The sequence below is a fragment of the Triticum urartu genome, chromosome 5A, assembly GCF_056163025.1.
Source record: "Triticum urartu cultivar PI428250 chromosome 5A, HENAU_Tu73, whole genome shotgun sequence".
NCBI lineage: Eukaryota > Viridiplantae > Streptophyta > Magnoliopsida > Poales > Poaceae > Triticum > Triticum urartu.
In genome coordinates, this window is record NC_141877.1 from 645961481 (window position 1) to 645981505 (window position 20025).

At 46.6% G+C, this 20025-nt stretch overlaps 1 protein-coding gene and 1 long non-coding RNA gene across 3 annotated transcripts; one reads left to right on the forward strand and one right to left on the reverse strand.

The window, feature by feature from the left end:
* Positions 1-394: 394 nt before the first annotated feature.
* On the reverse strand, positions 395-2394 carry LOC125506347 (very-long-chain aldehyde decarbonylase GL1-10). Its single transcript, XM_048671185.2, has 4 exons — positions 1612-2394; positions 1093-1240; positions 930-963; positions 395-660 (listed from the first exon to the last, which is right to left on the reverse strand). The coding sequence occupies exons 1-4, from the start codon at positions 2292-2294 to the stop codon at positions 614-616; spliced, it is 912 nt and encodes a 303-aa protein (XP_048527142.1). The 5' UTR covers positions 2295-2394; the 3' UTR covers positions 395-613.
* A 5638-nt stretch (positions 2395-8032) lies between these two features.
* On the forward strand, positions 8033-11527 carry LOC125511363 (uncharacterized). 2 transcript variants are annotated; one of them, XR_007284955.2, is made up of 3 exons: positions 8033-8720; positions 8805-9452; positions 10818-11527. It is a non-coding gene; the product is annotated as an uncharacterized LOC125511363 (long non-coding RNA). The 2 variants fall into 2 exon arrangements; XR_007284954.2 differs by lacking the exon at positions 10818-11527 and having other exon boundaries at positions 8805-9725.
* Positions 11528-20025: the final 8498 nt, after the last annotated feature.

The window sequence follows — 20025 nt, forward strand, 5'->3', positions numbered from 1 at the left end:
AAGATGTGCAGTTTTTACTCAAGTAACAGCGAATATATGCACCATCTTTCTCTATTCAAAAGTAAAGTATGCTAGTAAATCTTGTTGTAGTGTCTATATTTCAGATTCTGAATTGCCTCTAATGAATAAACTTCGTAGTTAATATTTGAATGCACATGTCAGTGAATAATTATGAGAAATATACAGTGAAAGTATTTTTCATGATCAGATGGAACAGTAAATCTTGCCAGTTTTTCCAACTGGTCATTCCCCCTTCCCATTAATTTCTTAATGAAGATACAGATTCTGGATTACAACAATAAAGGAGGCAAAGAAGGAGAGCAATGAGTCGGGGCATTAGCGGGAAATCCACTGTGAATGCTTGCCATTGAAACACTCGCTATGAGATAAAAACTTGCTACCACCATACTAACAACAACAACCAAAGAGTTCAACATGGTACACAACAAATAACTAGAATATGAAACTAGACTCGAGAATTTGCACACACAAAAACAACTAATCAAGGCAGACAGTGGCCTAGGCATCAACAAGGTAGTTCAACACCAGGATCATCAAACACACAAGCTTCAGTCATCCGCCCTGCCAGAGTTGCCGCAACCTTCATCAGCTCCTACACACCTTTCAGCAGTTTAGTCTTGTTATCCCCTTTCAGCAAGCCTGACCATATCAAAAAGGAACAGACAAACAGTGAATACAATTTCAATCGAAATAGCTCTAATTTCCACCACCACTTAACCAACAAACCTCCAGGCCCACTTTTTTTCTGCTTAGACCTACAAATCTAGGCCACATCACCACCATATAATAACCTCACAGTTGTAATCAATAAATATAGTTAGTTATACTTTGTTAATTAATTGTAGAAGATAGAAATGCTTATGCTTGTTCTAGCTAGGATAGACATAGGATGAAGAAAATTGCATCACCTTTTTCTAGGCTTGCCTTATGGTATCGGTAGCCCTGTAACAATAAGATGGCACGCGAGGTGATGATCATTAATTGTCCTTTTCTTCTTTGTCAACCCACTCAAGCTTAACTAGTAAATTAGACAGATTTGAATAGCAAATAAATCAATAACAGCAATCTTACTTTATCCGTCCCATACAAATAGTCGCAGAAGGTGAAAACAGAAGAGAAGTTGCTCTGGCTCTGGCCACCCACACGATGATGGTAGTCATGGTGGTCGGCCCCTCCATAGAACGGGATAAGCTTTGTCGGGTTGAATGGAAAGTTGAAGCTGCATTCTCATCAAGCAGTTTGGTTAATTTTATTTATTATAAGAAGTAGCATGATGCATGCTAGCTAGCGTTGGTTATACTAGCTAGTACTCCCTCAGGTCTTTTTTACTCCGCGTTTTAGATTTGTGTCAACTTGAAACTTTGTAGAATTTGACCAAATATATATTAAAAAGTATCAACATCTACAATAATATCAAATATATATACTATGAAATTACATTTTATAATAAATCTAACAATATTGATTTGACATTGTGAATATTGATACCTTTTTCGATAAGTTTTGTCAAAATATAGATGATTTAACTTTGGACAAAACTTGCATGCACACTAAAAAGGAGCGGAGGGAGTAGTTAAACGACTTAATTACCCGCTGTGGATGTCGATGGCCTCTAGGTGGCGTAGGACGAACCAGAGCCAGAGGGTGGTCATGTGGCAGGGCACGATGGCGGGGCCGGTGAAGGCGGGGACGCCGAGGATGAGGACCTCGGCCCAGTGCGCGTAGGGCGCGGCGTATCCGAAGGGCGCCGTGAACTCGTGGTGGACGCGGTGGATGTTGTGGTAGCCCCACCTGGTGTGCAGCAGCCGGTGGATCCAGTAGCCCAGGTAATCCTCCACCAGCAGGTAGACCAACATCTGCGCCGCCACCTCCCCGGCCGACGGCAGCGGCAGCCCCGTCCGGATGCCGACCATCTTGACGGCCGGGTAGGAGACGAGGCTGAGCGCGCCGACGGTGAGGAGCAGGACGCGGCCGGTGTCTAGGTAGCAGCGCAGGAACGCTGCCGGGGAGAGCTGCGCCCGCGGCTGCAGCTTGTACGTGGACGGCCTCATCACGGCGGCGGCGACGCCGTCCGGAGCGGCGCGAGCGCGGAGCTCGAGCAGCGCGAGGGGGAGCGGCGCGATGGTGTAGAGGATGAGGAGGATGGCGACGTTGTGGCAGTAGAGCAGGTGGTCGGGCACGAACGCGGAGTATCGGAGCCAGGCCGCCTCGGCGCGCGTCATGGCGCGGCCCAGCGCCGCCTCCGCCTCCGCCGCCGTCGCGTATGGCAGCATAGGCGACGGGGGTGTGATCGATGATGGTACGTTTCCTGCGTTTTTTGCGGTTGAGCTAGCGCTCGAGCCGCTTTGTAGTAGGCGCTGGCTGGTCTCTGTCGACAGCATAGGTGATGTAGGGCATGTGCGCGGTGAGGGTGCCATGCATGCACGTCGCATGCATGCCCCGCTCAGGGCGGTGATGCTGAGCTACGACGGTTGGTCCGTCATGGAAAGAAAAAGTGAAAAGTGCAAAACTGTACTAGTACACCTAACCTAGGACGAGTGACATGTTTATTCACCTGACCTAGAACGGTAGGCTGACTGACATGTTTATTCACGTAACAGTCGCTCGTCGTACATGCATATGCATGTGCTCGCAACTGCCTGCCTCCGTCCGTAGGGTACGTCCACCAAGCCGACGTTGACGCACCAACCCAACTCCGGCGACGTGTCCGGCCGACCGTGCTAGTTGCCTAGTTATAGTTCTCGGCGAATTTGCCTTCAATTAGTTTTGCTCGTACACGCCCGTATGATCTCAATCATGTCGGGCCCTCGGGGTTTGGTTTAAAACTATAGCTTAGCTGCTTCGATGGACTAGAATTAACAACGCGTTTCAACGCAACTCCGCGGCGCGAGAGGGGGACGCGGCCGTGCTATTCCAGACGAGGCTCGCCAGGAACTCACCGGAGGCGGGGACGACGCGGCTCCAACAGTGCCGTCGACAGAGGAAGAAGGGCTTTGGACCGTCGCATGAAGATCCGATGGTCCCCAAAATAATTGACTGTCGGGAACAACAAATTCAGACGACTGTGCAATAATCAGCCCCATGAAACTGACGCGTCCCCAACAACACTGTCCACCATCATCAACCACCGTCTAAGAGCAAATTCAATTGGGTGACCCATTTCGTCCGCCGCCGTTCGTGTAGATCGGCGCGGGCAAAAGAGAAGGCCCAACGCGCCAACTCAAACCCAAATCAAGTCCACTTCACGTCCGCGCCGACGCATTTGCGGTCTAAATTTGCGCCTCAAATGTGTCAGCGCGGACGCGGAACGGATGCCACGCGCGCCTTCTCGATGTCCGCCGCGTCCCCACCTGGCGATCGTCCAACTGCCCGCGGCCTACCTGGTCAGCTTAATTTATGACCTCAAGCCCATGCATCAGCGACGGCGGTCGTCCTTTTTTAAGCCACCGTGCGGCGGGGCCGTCCTCATCCGCTTCCAGCCAGCCCCCGTCCCCATCTAGCCACACTCGCTCCCCATCGCCGGCAAACCCTAGCCATCCCAGCCGTGTCAGATGGGGCTCTTCTCCGACACCGGCAGCAGCAAGGCCAAGGGCAAGTCCCCCGCCGTTCCTTCTCCCTCGGATTTCCGCCCGCCTCCGCCGGCGCTAGCTCGCCGGCCGAGGCAGCGCATCAACGTGACAGTGCACCAGGCGGAGTGGCACTGGCAGCACCACGTGCCTCTCCCGTACCCCGACGCCACCCTGCCGCATGACTGGCAAGATCCGGAGAGGATCCCAGTGCCGGTGGCGCCGCGGTCGTCTAGGGCGCACGCGGAGGAGGTGCGGCGCCGGCGACTGCTCCTGACGCCGGGGCAGCGCCGCGACCCCGCCTACGCAACCGACTCAGCCAACTGGGCTCGCTAGTTCGCCTTCGAGCACGAGAAGGCGAGGCGAGGCGGTGTTCGCGAAGTCGACCTTACTGTGCCACTGTCCCGGCTCGTCGTCCGCGAGGAGGACCAGACGGCCCTTGCAGCGGTCTACCGGGAGAGCGAGGAGGACGAGTGGCGTAGGGCGGCGGCGGCCGTGGAAGAAGAGGCAGCGTAAGAGACGACCATGGCGCAGGCCATGGCCCTCTCCGCGGCGGGCGACTGCGTCCTGCCATCAGTGACCCCGCCGTCCCCTGTCAAAGCCAAACCGGAGCCGGAGCCGTCCGCCATAGAGCGCTACTCCTGGACGGGAGTAGTGCGCGAGTGGGTCAGCGCACCACCGGTCTGGGTTGGGGTGTCGCCGGCACAGGAGGCGGCGTACCTCGAACATTGGCGCCAGCGACGGCTGGCCGAGGAGCGCCGCCACAACGAGTACCTCGAGATGCTCGAGCGCGACGCCGAGGACGAGCAGTGCGAGGCCGAGGAGGAGGCGCGCCAGGCCGCGGCGACACAGCCCGCGCCTGACATGAACGCCCTCTGAAACACGGCGTTCCCCTAGGCCAGCACTGCGCCGACGCTCATCGATCTCATGGACCCCAAGGACAACGACGCCGCCGCCTAGGGCAGCGCGCCGTCTCATAGTTTAGTTTGTTTTTAATTTTCTTAAATGCAAATGTGGGCGCGTGGACTCTCGCCAGCTTTCGTGTCCAGCTTTAATGTTTTATTAATGTTCTTTTTATTTTAAATATGCATGCATTCTTTTTTGGGGGATCAATAACTCCCCAACGTCAGGGATTTTGGCATTTGGACCCGAACGCCTCGAGTGCCATCAGATGATTTGCACAAATCTTAGAGCAGGTGACACAGAAAATTAGTTCGGGATTTTCCGTCGAACGACCTCGTCTCCTTCGCCCCCACCCCTCCCTCCCAGTCTTATCTTTTTCTTTCTCTCACCCACTCTTCCTCTCCACAGCTTATCTGTGAGCTAGATCGTCACTGTCGCCAGCTCCTCGCGCCGCCGCGTTGGGCAGTCGAGACCGCATCCATCCGCGTGAATCCACGCCGGCGTAGAGGCGCGGTCGTGGCGAAGGGCGAGCTCCGCCCGCTCGTCTACGTTGTCGCGGCAGCCATCTCCCCTGCACAGGCGATGCTGACTGGAGCGCGGCGTGACTGGTCCGCGCCCACCGGCTAGAGGTGCGGCCGTGGCAGAGGCAGAGCGCTGCCTGCTCGCCTGTGCTGCGGCGGCGGGCATCTCGGTCGTCTCCTCCTCAAACTCACCGACCGGCTCGAGGTGCGGTCAAACGGAGAGGGCGGGCGCGACGGTGGCTGGGCCGTACAGGAGCAGCAACGGCGGCGGAGCAATGAAGCATCGTACCATCTTCGCTCTCGTCAGGTGACTTGGGGGAGGCAGCGACGGCTTCCCGGCGTGCACCGGGCGGAAAGCGGAGGCGGGTGCCCTGCGACGAGTTCCCTGGGACAGCGCCATGTGTCCGTGGAGGGGGCAATGGGCTCCTCACCGACAGCGTGTCGGCGTCCATTCTAAGAAGGGAGCCCAGCGGGGAGGTGCTCATCGAGCTCGAGCAACACCACAGCCGAAGGGATCCGACTGGTCCCATTTTTACTGATGTCTGATGATTTTTTTTGCTAGAAGCTACTATGAGCTTTTTTAACACATTTTTGCCACGGTTTGTATATGAAATAGTCCCTAAATTTGCCATGCTACGCTTAAATATGAGTAGAACACAATTTTCTGCTGTGATTTATTTAGTTACTAACTTTGCCATGTGAGTAGTATACAAATTTAGTTTTTTGGTCCTATAATACATGGCAATTTCTTAGATTATTACAAATTCTCGGACCGTTGCAACTTTATAATTTGTCAGTTCATTCACATGACAATATTTGATTGTTTTTGTCCTAATATCATGGCCTGTCTCAATCATGGAAAACTTGACATGGCAAACATGTCAAAATTCTTTATTTTTAAGATGTTAAAAACATGGCAAATTAAGATGTCCAAAAACATAGCAATCTAAGATGTTCAAAAACATGGCAAACTTGGCATGGCAACTAAAATCAGTTTTTTATGGATGCGTTTTTTGCCATGGCAACTAAAAGCATTTTTGCCATGGTTCGTTTTTTTCTCTTTTACAAAGTCCATCCAAAGAATGTTTTGCCATGGCAATTACATTTTCATGGGACGATGACAAATAGAGTTCATTGTGATGGCAAATTTATTTTTTATGCATCATGGCATTTCTAGTGCATGGACCATGTCAAAATTTTGGAACAATGGCATGGCGAAATGATTTCTTTTTGCAACATGGCAAATTTAGTTTTATAGCCATGGCAATTTTACCATCTTTTTGCCATGGCAATTTTAGCTTTCTTCTTCAATGGCAATTTTTTGCCTTTTTTAGAGCGCCATGCCAAATTAAACTTTTTTTGTTTTGCCATGGCAACTTAACCTTTACATACATGGTAATTTACTTTTTTTACATGCATGGGAACTTTTTTTTTACTTTTACTTTCATTCATGGCAAATTTAATTCTTTACTTGCCATGGCAAATTAACTTTTACATCCATGGAAAATTTTACTTTTTTATTTGCCATGGCATTTTTCAATCCACATTTTTTTGTTTCTTCATGTATATAGTAAAATATTATGGCAATAAAATTAGCTATTTATTTTTGCCATGGCAAAATTACCTTAATTGACATGTCAAATTTACCTAAATCGCCATGGCAACTCTTAACTTTTATCGCCATGGCAATTTTTTATTTTTATTTTCGCCATGGAAAATTTACCCAAATCGCCATGGCAAATATTTAACTTTTATTTCCATGGCAAAAAAAGTTCATTCACTACATAGCATGGCAAATTTTTTGTCGTGTGGGATGGGTTTCCTAGATTATTTTTCATGAGTGTTTTTTTGCCATCTTTTCCAATAAAAATCCATGTACCTATTACATTTTCCCAAAAAGTTGCCATGTGGTTTAGCGAAAAGTCTCCTAAATTTGCCATCTTTTTCTAAAGAAAAACTTACTAAATTTGCCACGTGTAACCATTTCATTATAGTTAGCTAGTTTTCTAAACAAATGTAAATTTATGTTTTGAGATCATGGAAATTTATGTATGAGATCATGGACCATAGCAAATTCCTTTCTTTTCTTTAATTTTCATGATGGAAATTTTATTCTTTAGTGCCATGGCAATTGTATTTGTTAAAGATGGCAATTTATACTACCACACCATGGCAAATTCCTCGCACATAGTTTTGTGTTCAAATTGTGCATACAATATATGAAAATTTAATTAAAATACCATGACATTTTTACTATGAATCTTCCATGGCAATGTTTTTTATTTATATGATGGAAATTCCATGGCTGTTTTTCTTCTGGGTGATTGCAAGAAAAACAAATTCTTTTTACCCATGGCATTTTTTGTGCTTTTAAAGTTGATCACATTTTTTTCATAGCACAGGAAAAATATGGGCTTTAATCTGGCACAGCAAAAAAATATTAGGCTGTTTTTGCTACCGAGCTGTAGAGTCGACGGGGAGGGGCGTTCGCGTTGGGGGGCTCCCCTGCCGAACGGATTCGTTCGCATCGATCTCTCCTCCAGTACAAACGAGTCGTTCAGGTTGGGGGTCTCCCAGCCCGAACGTTCGGTAGTTATTGGCGTCCTTTTTTTTTCTCGCGCTGACTCAAACGCGAAAGCGGACGTTCATGTCCGTCTGGCCGACCCAAACAGACAAATAGCAGACATAATTGCCGTCCGTTTGGGTCGGCCCATTGAAGTTGCTGTAAGTACGGGTCGTTATTATAAGACTATTAATTAAAGACAGTATAACCGCACCTAAAGCGAGCCCTCATAGCGATTTGGGTTTTTGGCCGTTCGTTTTTTACGATCTGGGAGTTCCTGGCCGTCAGATTTAACGTGAAAAGCGATCCGTTCTGCAGTGCGGCTAATCTGGTCCAGCTGTCCTGTGGGCTGCTGCTCCACGGGCCGAAACAGACTATTCTGATGTATTGGGCCTTCGCGAGCCAGCAACCCAATTGAAGAAGGGAGGCCTACAAGCTACGCGTGAGGTCCATCCACTCCCGAACCCCTATCCCCATCGAGACCGCATCCACCCGCCCTCAGCTTCGATCCATCCACCCACCCAATCCCGATCGATCCATCCACCTGCCCAATCCCGATCGAGGCTGCCGGTTGTTCCCAGCGACCAGAGGAGAGGAGCAGCCGGTGCGGCCGGTTCCATCAACTGAAGACGGGGTGAGGGATGGGATCGATCCCTGCGACCGGAGGAGTAGGATCCTGGTCGAGGCAATCCAATCGAGCGCGTGAAGAAAGGTGGGGGCGAGGGAGATAATGGCCGACTCCTCCCCTACTTGAAACTGCTCTGCCCTCTTGAAGCTCGCAATCATGGCCCTTCTCTGGAAACTGCTCTTGCGTCCTCGCAATCATGGCGTATTATTCATTCATGGCTGATAAATTTTCAACCCTTTCTTATGCGCGGTGGTCCTATATAGTGCTTCCCTCCCTCGCTTTGTATGCACGCCCTACTCTAGCATCTACATCTTCTTCAGCGTTATGCTCTGGTTAATCGGGTCTGAATCGGCTTGTCTGGCACGTTTTCTGTGGTCATCTCCATCTCAGACAGCCCACTTCTGTAACTGAGGACTGCTCATGTCTCTGTGAAGAAGAAAACGCAGATCCTCGATAGGGAATGCATCGATCCATCTGAGGTACGAGGGAAAGATGAAGATCCAGCCGTCTATCCAGGGGTATGAGTATTTAAACATTGTTTTGTTTCTTTGAGAAAATTGGTCATGTCAATCTAAATTGGTGTGTTTGCTTGACTAATGCAGGTGCCAAATCAAGCATACTGGCTGGTCACTCAAACCTAATTGAGAAATCAGTCAACTATTCCTAGATCAGGCAAAAAAATCATTGATAAATGTATTTGGTGTGCTTTTAGTTTGTATTTTAACAAGCTTGGGAATATGATAGTTACGGGTCAGCTATTAGCTTTTTACATCTTTATAGATAACTAATGATACCTTGCAGGCTATTCAAATGATTTATATACCAAAGTTTACACTATCAGTTTGTTCATCATTACATGTTATTTAATTTAGGCGAATCAATTCCAACTTCAACTGTTTGTTTGGGAACTATATGTCAGGCGGCCGCTCCCTTGATGTCGGTCGTGCCTCGCGCTACCCAAGCAAGTGCCTTCGCCGTGCCTCCTGCTCATGAATCCTTGTGCCGGCCCTGCCGCATGCGCTGAATTCCTCCTAATTGGGCGGGCTCTGGGCTGTGGCTAACTGCCTGTCTCCTTTTCCACCACACCGCAGAAACAGTGCCTTCTCCGTGACGGTGACAAGGCAGTGGCAACGGCCATACATCTGACAACCAGGCCAGCGGTGCTTCCCCCTCCACTTTCCGGACAAGCTACAACAGGCGTTGACTACTCGTTCCACGCCTATTCCTTGGCCAGCAGCCAGCACCACCAGGTCGATCGCTCCCTCCACCACAAGCTCTCACTCTAAGACCCACTAGCTTACACCACTGTCTTGCATTCTTTTTGGAAATATAATATGCTTCATGTTATTCTTGGGTGTTGAATTCTAATCATCTACTCTTGTAGTGCAACAGAAGAGGAGTGATATGTATAATATGTTTGGCATCTCCTGTCCTTTTGTGGTCTGTGTAGTGCTTTGCAATGGCATACTGATATTTTTCCTATTCTTTTTCATGTACGTACATGGGTAGCCAATTATTTCTTCTCTTTGTCTGGTGTGCAGCATGCAAGAGAAAAATCTCCTTTAACCATGTTCTGCTCTGCTCATGTTCTGATTATGTTCATCGCCTGGGCAGGTGCAGAGTGAGAGGGGAGATTAGTTTGGTACTTTGGCATAAGTTGCTTTTCTTTCATTTGATTTACTATTTTTCATAAATGATGGTAATGTTCTACACCACTTTAATAAACTATCATGCATGCTGATGTTTAGAACAATAACATATTGCGGAGAAAGTTAAAAAGGAGCATCTCATATGAAATTGAGTACTAAGTGGCATGACTTCACGTTTCAACTTATTGATGGTATTAATTCCCATGTTGGAGCTAACAACACATTGTGGCTTATGTACTGAACTTCTGGGTCATTATATCTGAAGCAACTCAATTAAATGATATTTTTGGACACCATAAACTCACCCATTTGGAACTGCAAATTTTGCACTGTACTCTGTACATATTTTTGCGGCTCAGTGGCTCGATAATAACTCTGAAAGCCACGATGTCCAGTACATAAACCATGCTCCATTTGCTAAATTGTAGGGAGCACTTGCTATATAACTAGCCCAACTGGCTTCTATCATACGATTGTCATCGGTCTTTTCCCACTTTCTACAGCCATCTAACATAACACTTATGCAACGACTCTTTTGGATTGAAGTCCTAAATTCCTCTGCATCTTAGATTGTACATATGGGCATCTGCCACATCGCCTACATTTACCATTAACTATTCTAATTAAAAGTATACACACTTGCGGCCAGCTCAAACCAAGTTCAATCCCATGAGACATCCTCTTCCACTACATTACTACGAGTACTTTACAACAACTCCCTGGACATTTAGGTTGCATGTTTAATTTTGTGCTGTCATATAGTATTACGGAATTACTATCACTCTATTGTAAAAATGGATGGGTGCGGCCAGGTACGTACGCCATCATAATCTAGCAAAGTTCATCTTTGTCCAAACTAAATATGATAATCTCTCTAATGATGTTTGGTTGATTTTGTTTTTAATGATGCTTGAGCAAGCTACCATCACTCATATTGACCAAACATCTTAATTTTCTCGTTCTCAGGTACATGTTTCTGTAATGATGCTTAAATGATGCAAGGGAAGTAACACTCGTCTTGACTAGCCAGGCAGCTCCATTTTCCTCAGTCTTATTCTAATTTTTACGCACGTGTTGTTCGCAGACACACATATGTTACATATATAACCAAATGAAATTGGCATTTGTGATCTCCATATTTTTCTTCTAATGCAATGATATGATTTTCTTCTAATGCAATGATATGTAGTTTATTTGTTGTATTCTGCCTAGATTAACTTCTATGTACTTTGCAGGTTGTGCTTAAAAATCAAAAACAGAGATGGAACAAAAACAGATGTAGGATAGCATCCATTTTGAACCAATGTTTGTACTACAGTGCCATTTCAAAAACTATTGTTGTTGAAAGATGAGACTGGGTGCAGTCATTTGTTCCGTATTGCTTAATGTCGGTGGATGGGTCGAAGCTGAGGGCGGGTGGATGCGGTCTCGATGGGGATTGGGGTTCGGGAGTGGATGGACCTCACGCGTAGCTTGTAGGCCTCCCTCCTTCAATTGGGCTGCTGGCTTGCGAAGGCCCAATACTCTATTTCGGCCCGTGGAGCAGCAGCCCACAGGACAGCTGAACCAGATTAGCCGCATTGCGGAACAGATCGCTTTTCACGTTAAATCTGACGGCCAGGAACTCTCAGATCGTAAAAACGGACGGCCAAAATTCCAAATCACTATGAGGGCTCACTTTGGGTGTGGTTATACTGTCCTTAATGTCTAATATTTATACAAACTTCTACCATTCTATTGTCAAAATTGACGGACGCAGCAACACGCGTCATTCATGATCTAGTTACTCCTAATAGTTCGTTTGTGTGAAGGGGCCGGCAGCTAGCCGGGATGCAATAGCTCGTTGTAGCTACATTCAGCAGCAGTAATTTATCACCATGCAAGTCCATTATTGATTTATCTGGTTCATAGCGGCTTTTGAAGATCTCTAGCTAGGCTCCAGTGTGCCACCGCAGAGAGAAACATGTGACCGAAGGTGTAGGTAGTACCTACGTTTCCCTTCGGAAGTACATAAACCACAATCCACGTACCAGCTGTATGATTAAGAGCACCTACAGCCGGGCTAGGCTAGGCGGCGTGATTGATTCGTTGTGTGTGGCAGGACGCCAACTTGCCTCGCGGCCGAGCTAGTGCTCCGACGGCTCTGTAGAGCCTTGTATCACTTTTTTGGCATGTTTTTTGTTCTCTCAGCAGACTAATTTTTTCTACATTTAAAGTTGGTGTTTGGACGCGTGTGGTGGTTTGCTATGCATAAAGCGGGACAAAAATAAATTTTATAGAGTGTGTCCAGTGAGTCGTGTTCGTGAAACATGCAACCATGCATGTGGGGTCACTAGTAGAAAACAGGGCTTTGGTTCGGGCCTGCCCAGCCCATTAGTTCCGGTTCAACCATGAACCGGGACCCATGGGGCATATGTCCCGGTTCGTGAACCCAGGGGGCCGGCCGGGGCCTCGTGGGTATTGGTCCTGGTTCGTCTGGACCCATTTGTCCCGGTTCCTGGCGTGAACCGGGACCAATGGGCCTCGCTCTGGCCCACATACATTGGTCCCGATTCATGGCTCGAACCAGGACAGAAGGGGGAGTTTTAGACCCGGTTCCAGGCACGAACCGGGACAAATGAGTTGTCTATATATACCCCATCGCCGCCGCAGAGCACTCCACGGTGCTCTGTTTTTTGTGGCCGGCGAGGGGAGGGCATTTGGTAGCTCTAGCTCACCTCCTATGCACATGAGGTGTTCGATGAAATGTCCGAGCCACACTAGTTAAGCTTTCTCCTCTCGAAGCTCGACCTCCAAACTCCATTTTCCCCGAGATTTGCATAGGTTTAGCGGTCCGTCACGTCCCGTCCCCGTCTTCACCGCCGTCGATCGCCCGCGCCGATCTCGTTGCCGGCACCACCATGGTGAGCCTCTTATTCTTATCTTCTTTCTGAAAGAAAAGAATTCTTACTTTAGATAGATACTTGTCTAATTTTCTTACTTTTATTATTGCTTGCTATTATATAGTGCGATGGTTTTGGTATCTGCCCCCGTCGGCCCTTGTCCTGTCTATGATTCAGATGTGGTATATATTATCTTTTTATAACTATTTGGTTTATTTATTGTTTATGACAATTATGCCGACCAATGTGACATAGATTTTATTTATGTAGGAGGTAGTTGAACCGGAAATTCCAACCGACCCTACTGTTGAGAGGTTAAATTTAGTTGAAGAAGAAAACAATTACTTGAAAAAAAATTGAGGAGGAGAAGATGATATTGGGGTTGCATGTTGCGGATGTCGTCGATGATCACAAGATTAAGATGGATGCAATGCGGTTGAAGATTAGAAAGGTTAGAAAATATGCCATTCATACCGAGGCTTGGTATCATTACGCCGTTGGATCAGTTGTTACCTTGGTTGTGATTATGATCGCATTTGTTGTTACATTGAAAGGTTTTACATAGTTTCAATATATGGTTTAACTAGATGCTCTGGAGAGCTATATATTGTTCAATGAGAACTATGTATGTACTTTGTTTTTAATGTGATGATGAACTTCTATTAATTTGGTTACTTATCTATCCATGTGAATCTGTAATGGTTTTTGACACACATAATTATATATAATGCACGCAGTGCATCCAGTTTTTCCTGTAACCCTCTCAACTTTTTAGCACATGCTATGTGGGTGAAATGGTGATACCATGCCAACTTTCAACATTTTCAGAGTTCATCTGTAGTGCTTTTCAATTTTAAGGTCATTTAGCTCAAAACAAATCAGTAAATGTACGAAAAATAACAAATGAAGTCAGAAAGGGTTGAAAATTGATGATGTGGCTTTGAATGGTGCATTTTGAACGCACAAAAAGTCTGGAGTTCAAATAAGTTCAAAAAATGAAATCCCTTTGTAACATATGAGTTTTCGTCCGAAACTATGATACTTCGAAAGAGATTGTCCATTTTGTACACGAAGTGCATTCAGTTTTTCCCGTAACCCTCTCAACTTTTTAGCACATGCTATGTGGGTGTAATGATGATACCATGCTAACTTTCAACCTTTTCAGAGTTCATTTGTAGTGCTTTCAATTTCAGGGTCATTTAGCTAAAAAAATCAGTAAATGCATGAAAAATAACAAATGAAGTCAGAAAGGGTTGAAAATTGATGATGTGGCTTTGAATGGTGCATTTTGAACACACAAAAAGTCTGGAGTTCAAATAAGTTCAAAAAAATGAAATCCCTTTGTAACATATGAGTTTTCGTCCGAAACCTACTTCGAAAGAGATCGCCCGTTTTGTACATGAAGTGCATCTAGTTTTTGCCGTAACTCTCTCAACTTTTTTAGCACATGCTATGTGGGTGAAATGATGATACCATGCCAAATTTCAACCTTTTCCGAGTTCATTTGTAGTGCTTTTCAATTTCAGGGTCATTTAGTGCAAAAAGAATGAACTAATAGCAAAAATAATGAACTTAAAATAATCAATTAAAATATTATGTTATGATCAACTAAAACAAAACTATAATATTCTTCAATAGCAAAAACAATCAACTAAAAAGTTTTTATAAAACTCTAATAGCAAAAGGAATCAACTAAAAAGCTTTTATAAACCTCTAGTATTTTTTAAACTAACATTATATAAAATTTATGCAACTAAAAGCATGAAAGAATTATCAAAACATGAAAAGCAGAAAGAATTATCATAAAGAATTTTTGTTAGAAACTTTAGTAGCAAAACGAATTTTCATAAAGAATTTTTTTGATAGAAACTAAAATAACAAAATCCGTTTTCGAATATAATGATAAAACACAGTAATATTAAATACGAGGAAAAAGAATCACTCAAAATGTATTTTTATAGTGAAGTTATTCACAAACTAGTGATTCACACAAATTTCAAAGAATTCAAATTTAAACTATTCAAATTTGGAAACTAATGACACTAAGAGAAAGTTTATAAGTATTCTGACCTAAGAGAAAAAAGAATAAAAAATAAAGCAAAAATCAAAAGAAAATAAATAATTCAAAAAACAAAAAAATTACTGGAAAAAATAAAAAATGCCGCCTACTGGGCCACACGGCCTGCATACGACAAGAAACCCATCTATACATGGGCCAGGATGCAGGCCCGCAGGCTCAACAGGCCCAACATGGTAGTGACAAGGGCAGGCAAGTATTGCCTGCATATTAGAGAGGAGCTCAACACCTAAGCCGCAACGCAGCTTATAAACAGGTGCCGAGCTCTCTCAGCTAGTGAGGTGGGACTAAATTCCCACCACATCACCGCTGTGCCACCCTTTGGTCCCGGTTGGTGGGACGAACTGGTACGAATACGCCCTTTGGTCCCGGTTCGTAGCACCAACTAGGACCAATACCCCCCTTTGGTCCCGGTTCGTGCCACCAACTGGGACCAAAGGTCTCTGTTTCCCGCCCTTTGGGCTACTGAAAAGAGACCTTTGGTCCCGGTTGGTGGCACGAACCGGGACCAAAGGGGGGCATTCGTCCCGGTTTGTGCTACGAACCGGGACCAAAGGTGTGACTATATAAGCCAAAACTTAGAAAAATTTGCCCAACTGCTCCCATTCTCCACCGACGCCGCCAGGCCGCTCCTCGTCGCCGTCGCCGCGCCCTGCCCCGACGCCGCCTGACGCCTGTCCTCCGTCCCGACGCCGCCCAACTTTGCCGCCGCCGACGCCCTTGACGCCAACTGCCCCGACGCCGGTGCCGCTCACCGTGCCCCTGCGCAGGCCTGCCCCGACGCCGCCCGCCGTTCCCCGCCACCCCCTGTAAGCACCTGCCTCGCGCCCCTGCCCTGCCTCGCTCCTGCACCCCTGCCCTGCCTCACGCACCTGCGCCCCTGCCCTGCCCCACCGGCGCCGCCGCCATGCTCCTCTGCCTGGACGGCCCCTAGCTTTCCTTTATTTTTTGTTATACATATATATGCTATTTGTTTAGATGTTTTCAGATGTTCTTATATGTTGTTTTCAGATGTTTTTTGTATGTATGTATGTATGTATGTATGTATGAGGGATCATATATGTATTTTTTAGATGTATTTTTTGTATGTATGTATGTATGTATGAGGGATCATAGATGTATTTTTTCAGAATTTTCTATCGTGCATAGACCGATTTTAGACCATGGGAGCAGCCCCCCTATCGTTGCAAAAGTGCTAAGTGATATTAAGAAGGAAGAAGAAGAAAAAGAAGGAGATGAAAAAGGAAAATAAGAAGAGGAAGAAGGAGAAGAAGAGGAGAGGAAGAAGAGGAGAAATAAGTAAGAAGAGAAAAAAGAAGAAAAAGAAGAGGAGGAGGAGAAGAAGAAAAAATAGAATATTTTCTATTTTTTCTTCTTCTCCTCTATTCCTTTCTTCTTCTCCTCTTTTTTTCTTCTTTTTTTTCTTCAATCTTGTCCTATATTCCTTTCTTCTTCTCCTCTTTTTTCCTTCTTCGTCTTCTTATTTTTTATCGGGTATGTTGTTGTCGATATACCCCCTCCCCGATAACTTCAACATGAGGGGGGGGGGTCGATATAGCCCCTCCCCGATAACTTCAACAGGAGGGGGGGGGGAGGGGGTCGACGAGGGTTCGAGGGGGCGAGGGTCGGGAACTAGCTAGGGTAGAGGGTCGAGGGTTCGAGGGTCGTTGAGGGGCCGAGGGGCCGAGTGTCGAGGATCGAGGGTCGAGGGGTCGAGGGTTTGAGGGTCGTCGAGGGACTGAGGGGTCGAGAGCTTGCCTAGCTAGTGTGAAAGTATTGAAGAAATCCATGGCTTTTGCATATGGACCCTTGAAGCGTTGCCGAGGCCGCCCAAATTTACCAAGTTAAAAGAGCATTGTCGTTGAGGCCACCCCGAACCATTGAAGCGTTGCCGAGGCCACCCCAAACCCTAGAGAAGCGTCGAGGCCACTAATATGATTCCTTGTTGTGATTAGGTAGCTAGGTCTACGTTTGCCACTAATATATCCACCTGCTATCATGTTTGTATAATAATTGCCATGTTGTAATATTTGCAGAACCAATGGAGCACAGACGAGACGAGGCAGCAGAACAGGTGTTGGGGGACATAATCTTAGCCGGAGGTGATGTCATGCCATATCTTAACGACAATGATGGTCTGGAAGGACATGGTGAAGAAACAGGCTACGGTGATCGAACAATGGAGGAGGAAAGACATGATTATGATGGCTCCGGTGACCGGATGCCGGTGCAAGAAGGAGAATGTGATGATGGCTCCGGTGACCGAACAGAGTCCGGCCAGGTATATATATATATATTAATTAAGCCTGTGCTGACTAGCTAATTGATGCATCCATTGTTTTGGTATGTACACATATTAACTCTCGTCTTTCTTCTTTTTTCTAGCCCTCCGGATCGAACACAACTTCGGTAAAGAAACGAGGCTCGAAGAAAAAGTTGGACCCGGATGAAAGGTTCACAATCACAGCAATCGCGCGCGATGGCCAACTGATTGAATCCATCCGAACAAAGGAAGCATTTGCTGCTTAGTGTGGGGTTCTTGTTAGGGACAAGATCCCGATCAGCATCTACCAATGGTTGAAGCCTAAGAAGGAAGACCCTGAGGTATCTTATGTCAACGATATGCAGAAAGATGATCTTTGGATCACGCTGAAGGCAAATTTCACCCTACCGCCAGAGGAGGATTCGGAGAAGCCAGTTAAAGAGCAATTTATCAAGTCTCGTGCTCTTAAGAAGATGGCAGAACTATTCAGGAGGTGGAAGAATGAGCTGAAAACAACGTTTGTCGACAAAGAAGAGACACCAGAATTCACCGGCCGCTATGAGAAGATAAGAGATCACTGGCCCACATTTGTGGCCCACAAGACATCGGAGAAGAGTAAGTAGATGTCAACGAGAAACAAGATAAATGCTGCGAAGAAGGAGCATCACCATCACATGGGGTCAGGTGGCTACCTCAAAGCTCGACCGTTGTTTGCCAAGGCTGAGAATGACCTGCTTGATAAAGGGGTTGAACCCGAGACATTGAACTGGCTAGACCGTTGCCAGACTTGGTTCTTCGGGGTTGGCGGAAGCTTGGACCCTGTATCAGGGAAGTGCGTGTGGACGAAAGAGCAAATGCGAATACTCGTCACGAAGCTTAAGTACTATATCGCCGCAGCGCAGGACGGTACGTTCGTTCCAGACAGAGAGAATGACGAGCTCACCATGGCCCTCGGGAATCCTGAGCACCCTGTACGAACACGAGGCACGCCAGGCTCCGTTTCATGGAAGGCTGGGTTTCCAGACGCAAGCGGTTACAAATGCCAGGAGAGGAGGAAGAAAGTGGAGCAGACCCAACTGCAGGCGCTGCACGCAAGGGTACACGCGATAGAGGAACGAGAAGCAATTCGCATCAAGCGACCCGCCGAAGCTACCCCGCCATCTCAGCGGAGAAGCAACATGGCTTCCACCGAGCTGCTTCAACTGGAGCCCATCTTCACGGCTCCTGCTCGCTACCCCGTGGATGCTATCACGGAGTCTCAACATTGCCACCTTATGACGCAATGGCAGAACTTCAAAGTCAAGGCGGCTGTCGGCTCTGTTCGACCTCCTGAACCCAACCGCAACTTTTCACTGTTGTCCAATTCCAGAAGGATATGCTAGGGTGACGGTGGATGAAATAATGGAGGGATTTGAGGACCTCGAGCTTGACCAACCTACAAGTGAAAGGGAGACTCGGCTGGGTTCTTCTCTTAAGACTCCATGCCTATGGCGGAAGGAGCTCATCAACCTTCCGAACTGGACGCCTTCGCCTCCTCCTCCTCCTCCGGCGAGTCAAGGCACTCCGCCTCCTCCTCCGGTGAGTGATCAGGGCACTCTGCCTCCTTCTCTGGCGCGTGGCGGCACTCCGCCTCCTTCTCCGCCTGCGCCGGCGCGCCCGATACTACTAGAAAAAAGCTGTTAGTGGTGCACCAGTTTTTGCTATTAATGGCGCACTATAGGTGCGCCACTATTAACATGCCACTAGTAACAAATAGTAATGGCGCACCTGTGGTGCGCCATTAGTATCCCATATAATAGTGGCGCACCACATAGTGCGCCATTACTATGTCCAATAGTGCGCCATTACTATGCCTCCTAGGGGCCATATTTACCTTCACGTATGCCCCAAGTGCGCCATTACTATGCCCCACAACGCGCCACTGGCATTTAGCCTTGGTGCGCCACTAATGCTCAATATGGTGCGCCACTACTGGGGGCCATATTTGCCTTCACCTATGCCCCAAGTGCGCCATTACTATGCCCGATAATGCGCCACTGGTATTTATCTTGGTGCGCCACTAATTCTCAATACGGTGCGCCACTACTATGAATATTAGGAATTATTATTTTTTTGCTTTTCTGGTATTTGCACAGGTTACAAAATATGTGACATCACAGAATATAAACATCACACAATAGAATTCATCATATTAGTCTTCAAATTCGAAATAGCAAACAAAGTTCAAACATTAGCCAAGTTTAGGTCTCGAGACATTAGCAAAGTTCATCATATTAGCCGAGTTTGTTGTCACATTACAAAGTCGATATCGATCATCTAAACTACCATCACATAGAAGAGAGCTGCGGTCACGATGAGCATCACATAGAAACTGGTCTTCATCCGGTTCCTCCTCCGCTCCCTCCTCTCTCCCGCTAGATAGCGCGTGTATCTAGCTTTCGCCTCCGCCCTAGTGGTGTACCCTTTGTAACCGTTACCGTTGAAACGGTGAACCTGTCTCCGACACTCCTCCCAGTCGTCGTAGACTCTGGGAACCTTACCCTTGTACACGACATACGATGACATCTCTATGCACTAGCCAAACAAAACGTTAGTAGCAATTCATAGATAATATATAAGCAATATATAAGTATGCAACAAAAGGATCGGAAGAGAAAAGCAACACATTAATAGCACGATTCATGGTCCTACTAATAAATAGCATCGATTACATATAAGTTGAAGGACTGTCCAAACTAAAGAGACATAAATCTTCATTAAAGTTTAATTACAACATAAGCTAATCAATATTTCAGAACTACATAGCATCAATACTTTCGACTCGACTCAGGGACCGGAGCGTGGATGAAGCCACCGTATTTCGTGATGGTCATGAAATCGCGATCGTTGTCAGCCTGCATTTGTAGCGTTGTTTCTATTTCACTGTTGGACGGTTGATATTTGAGGTAGAAC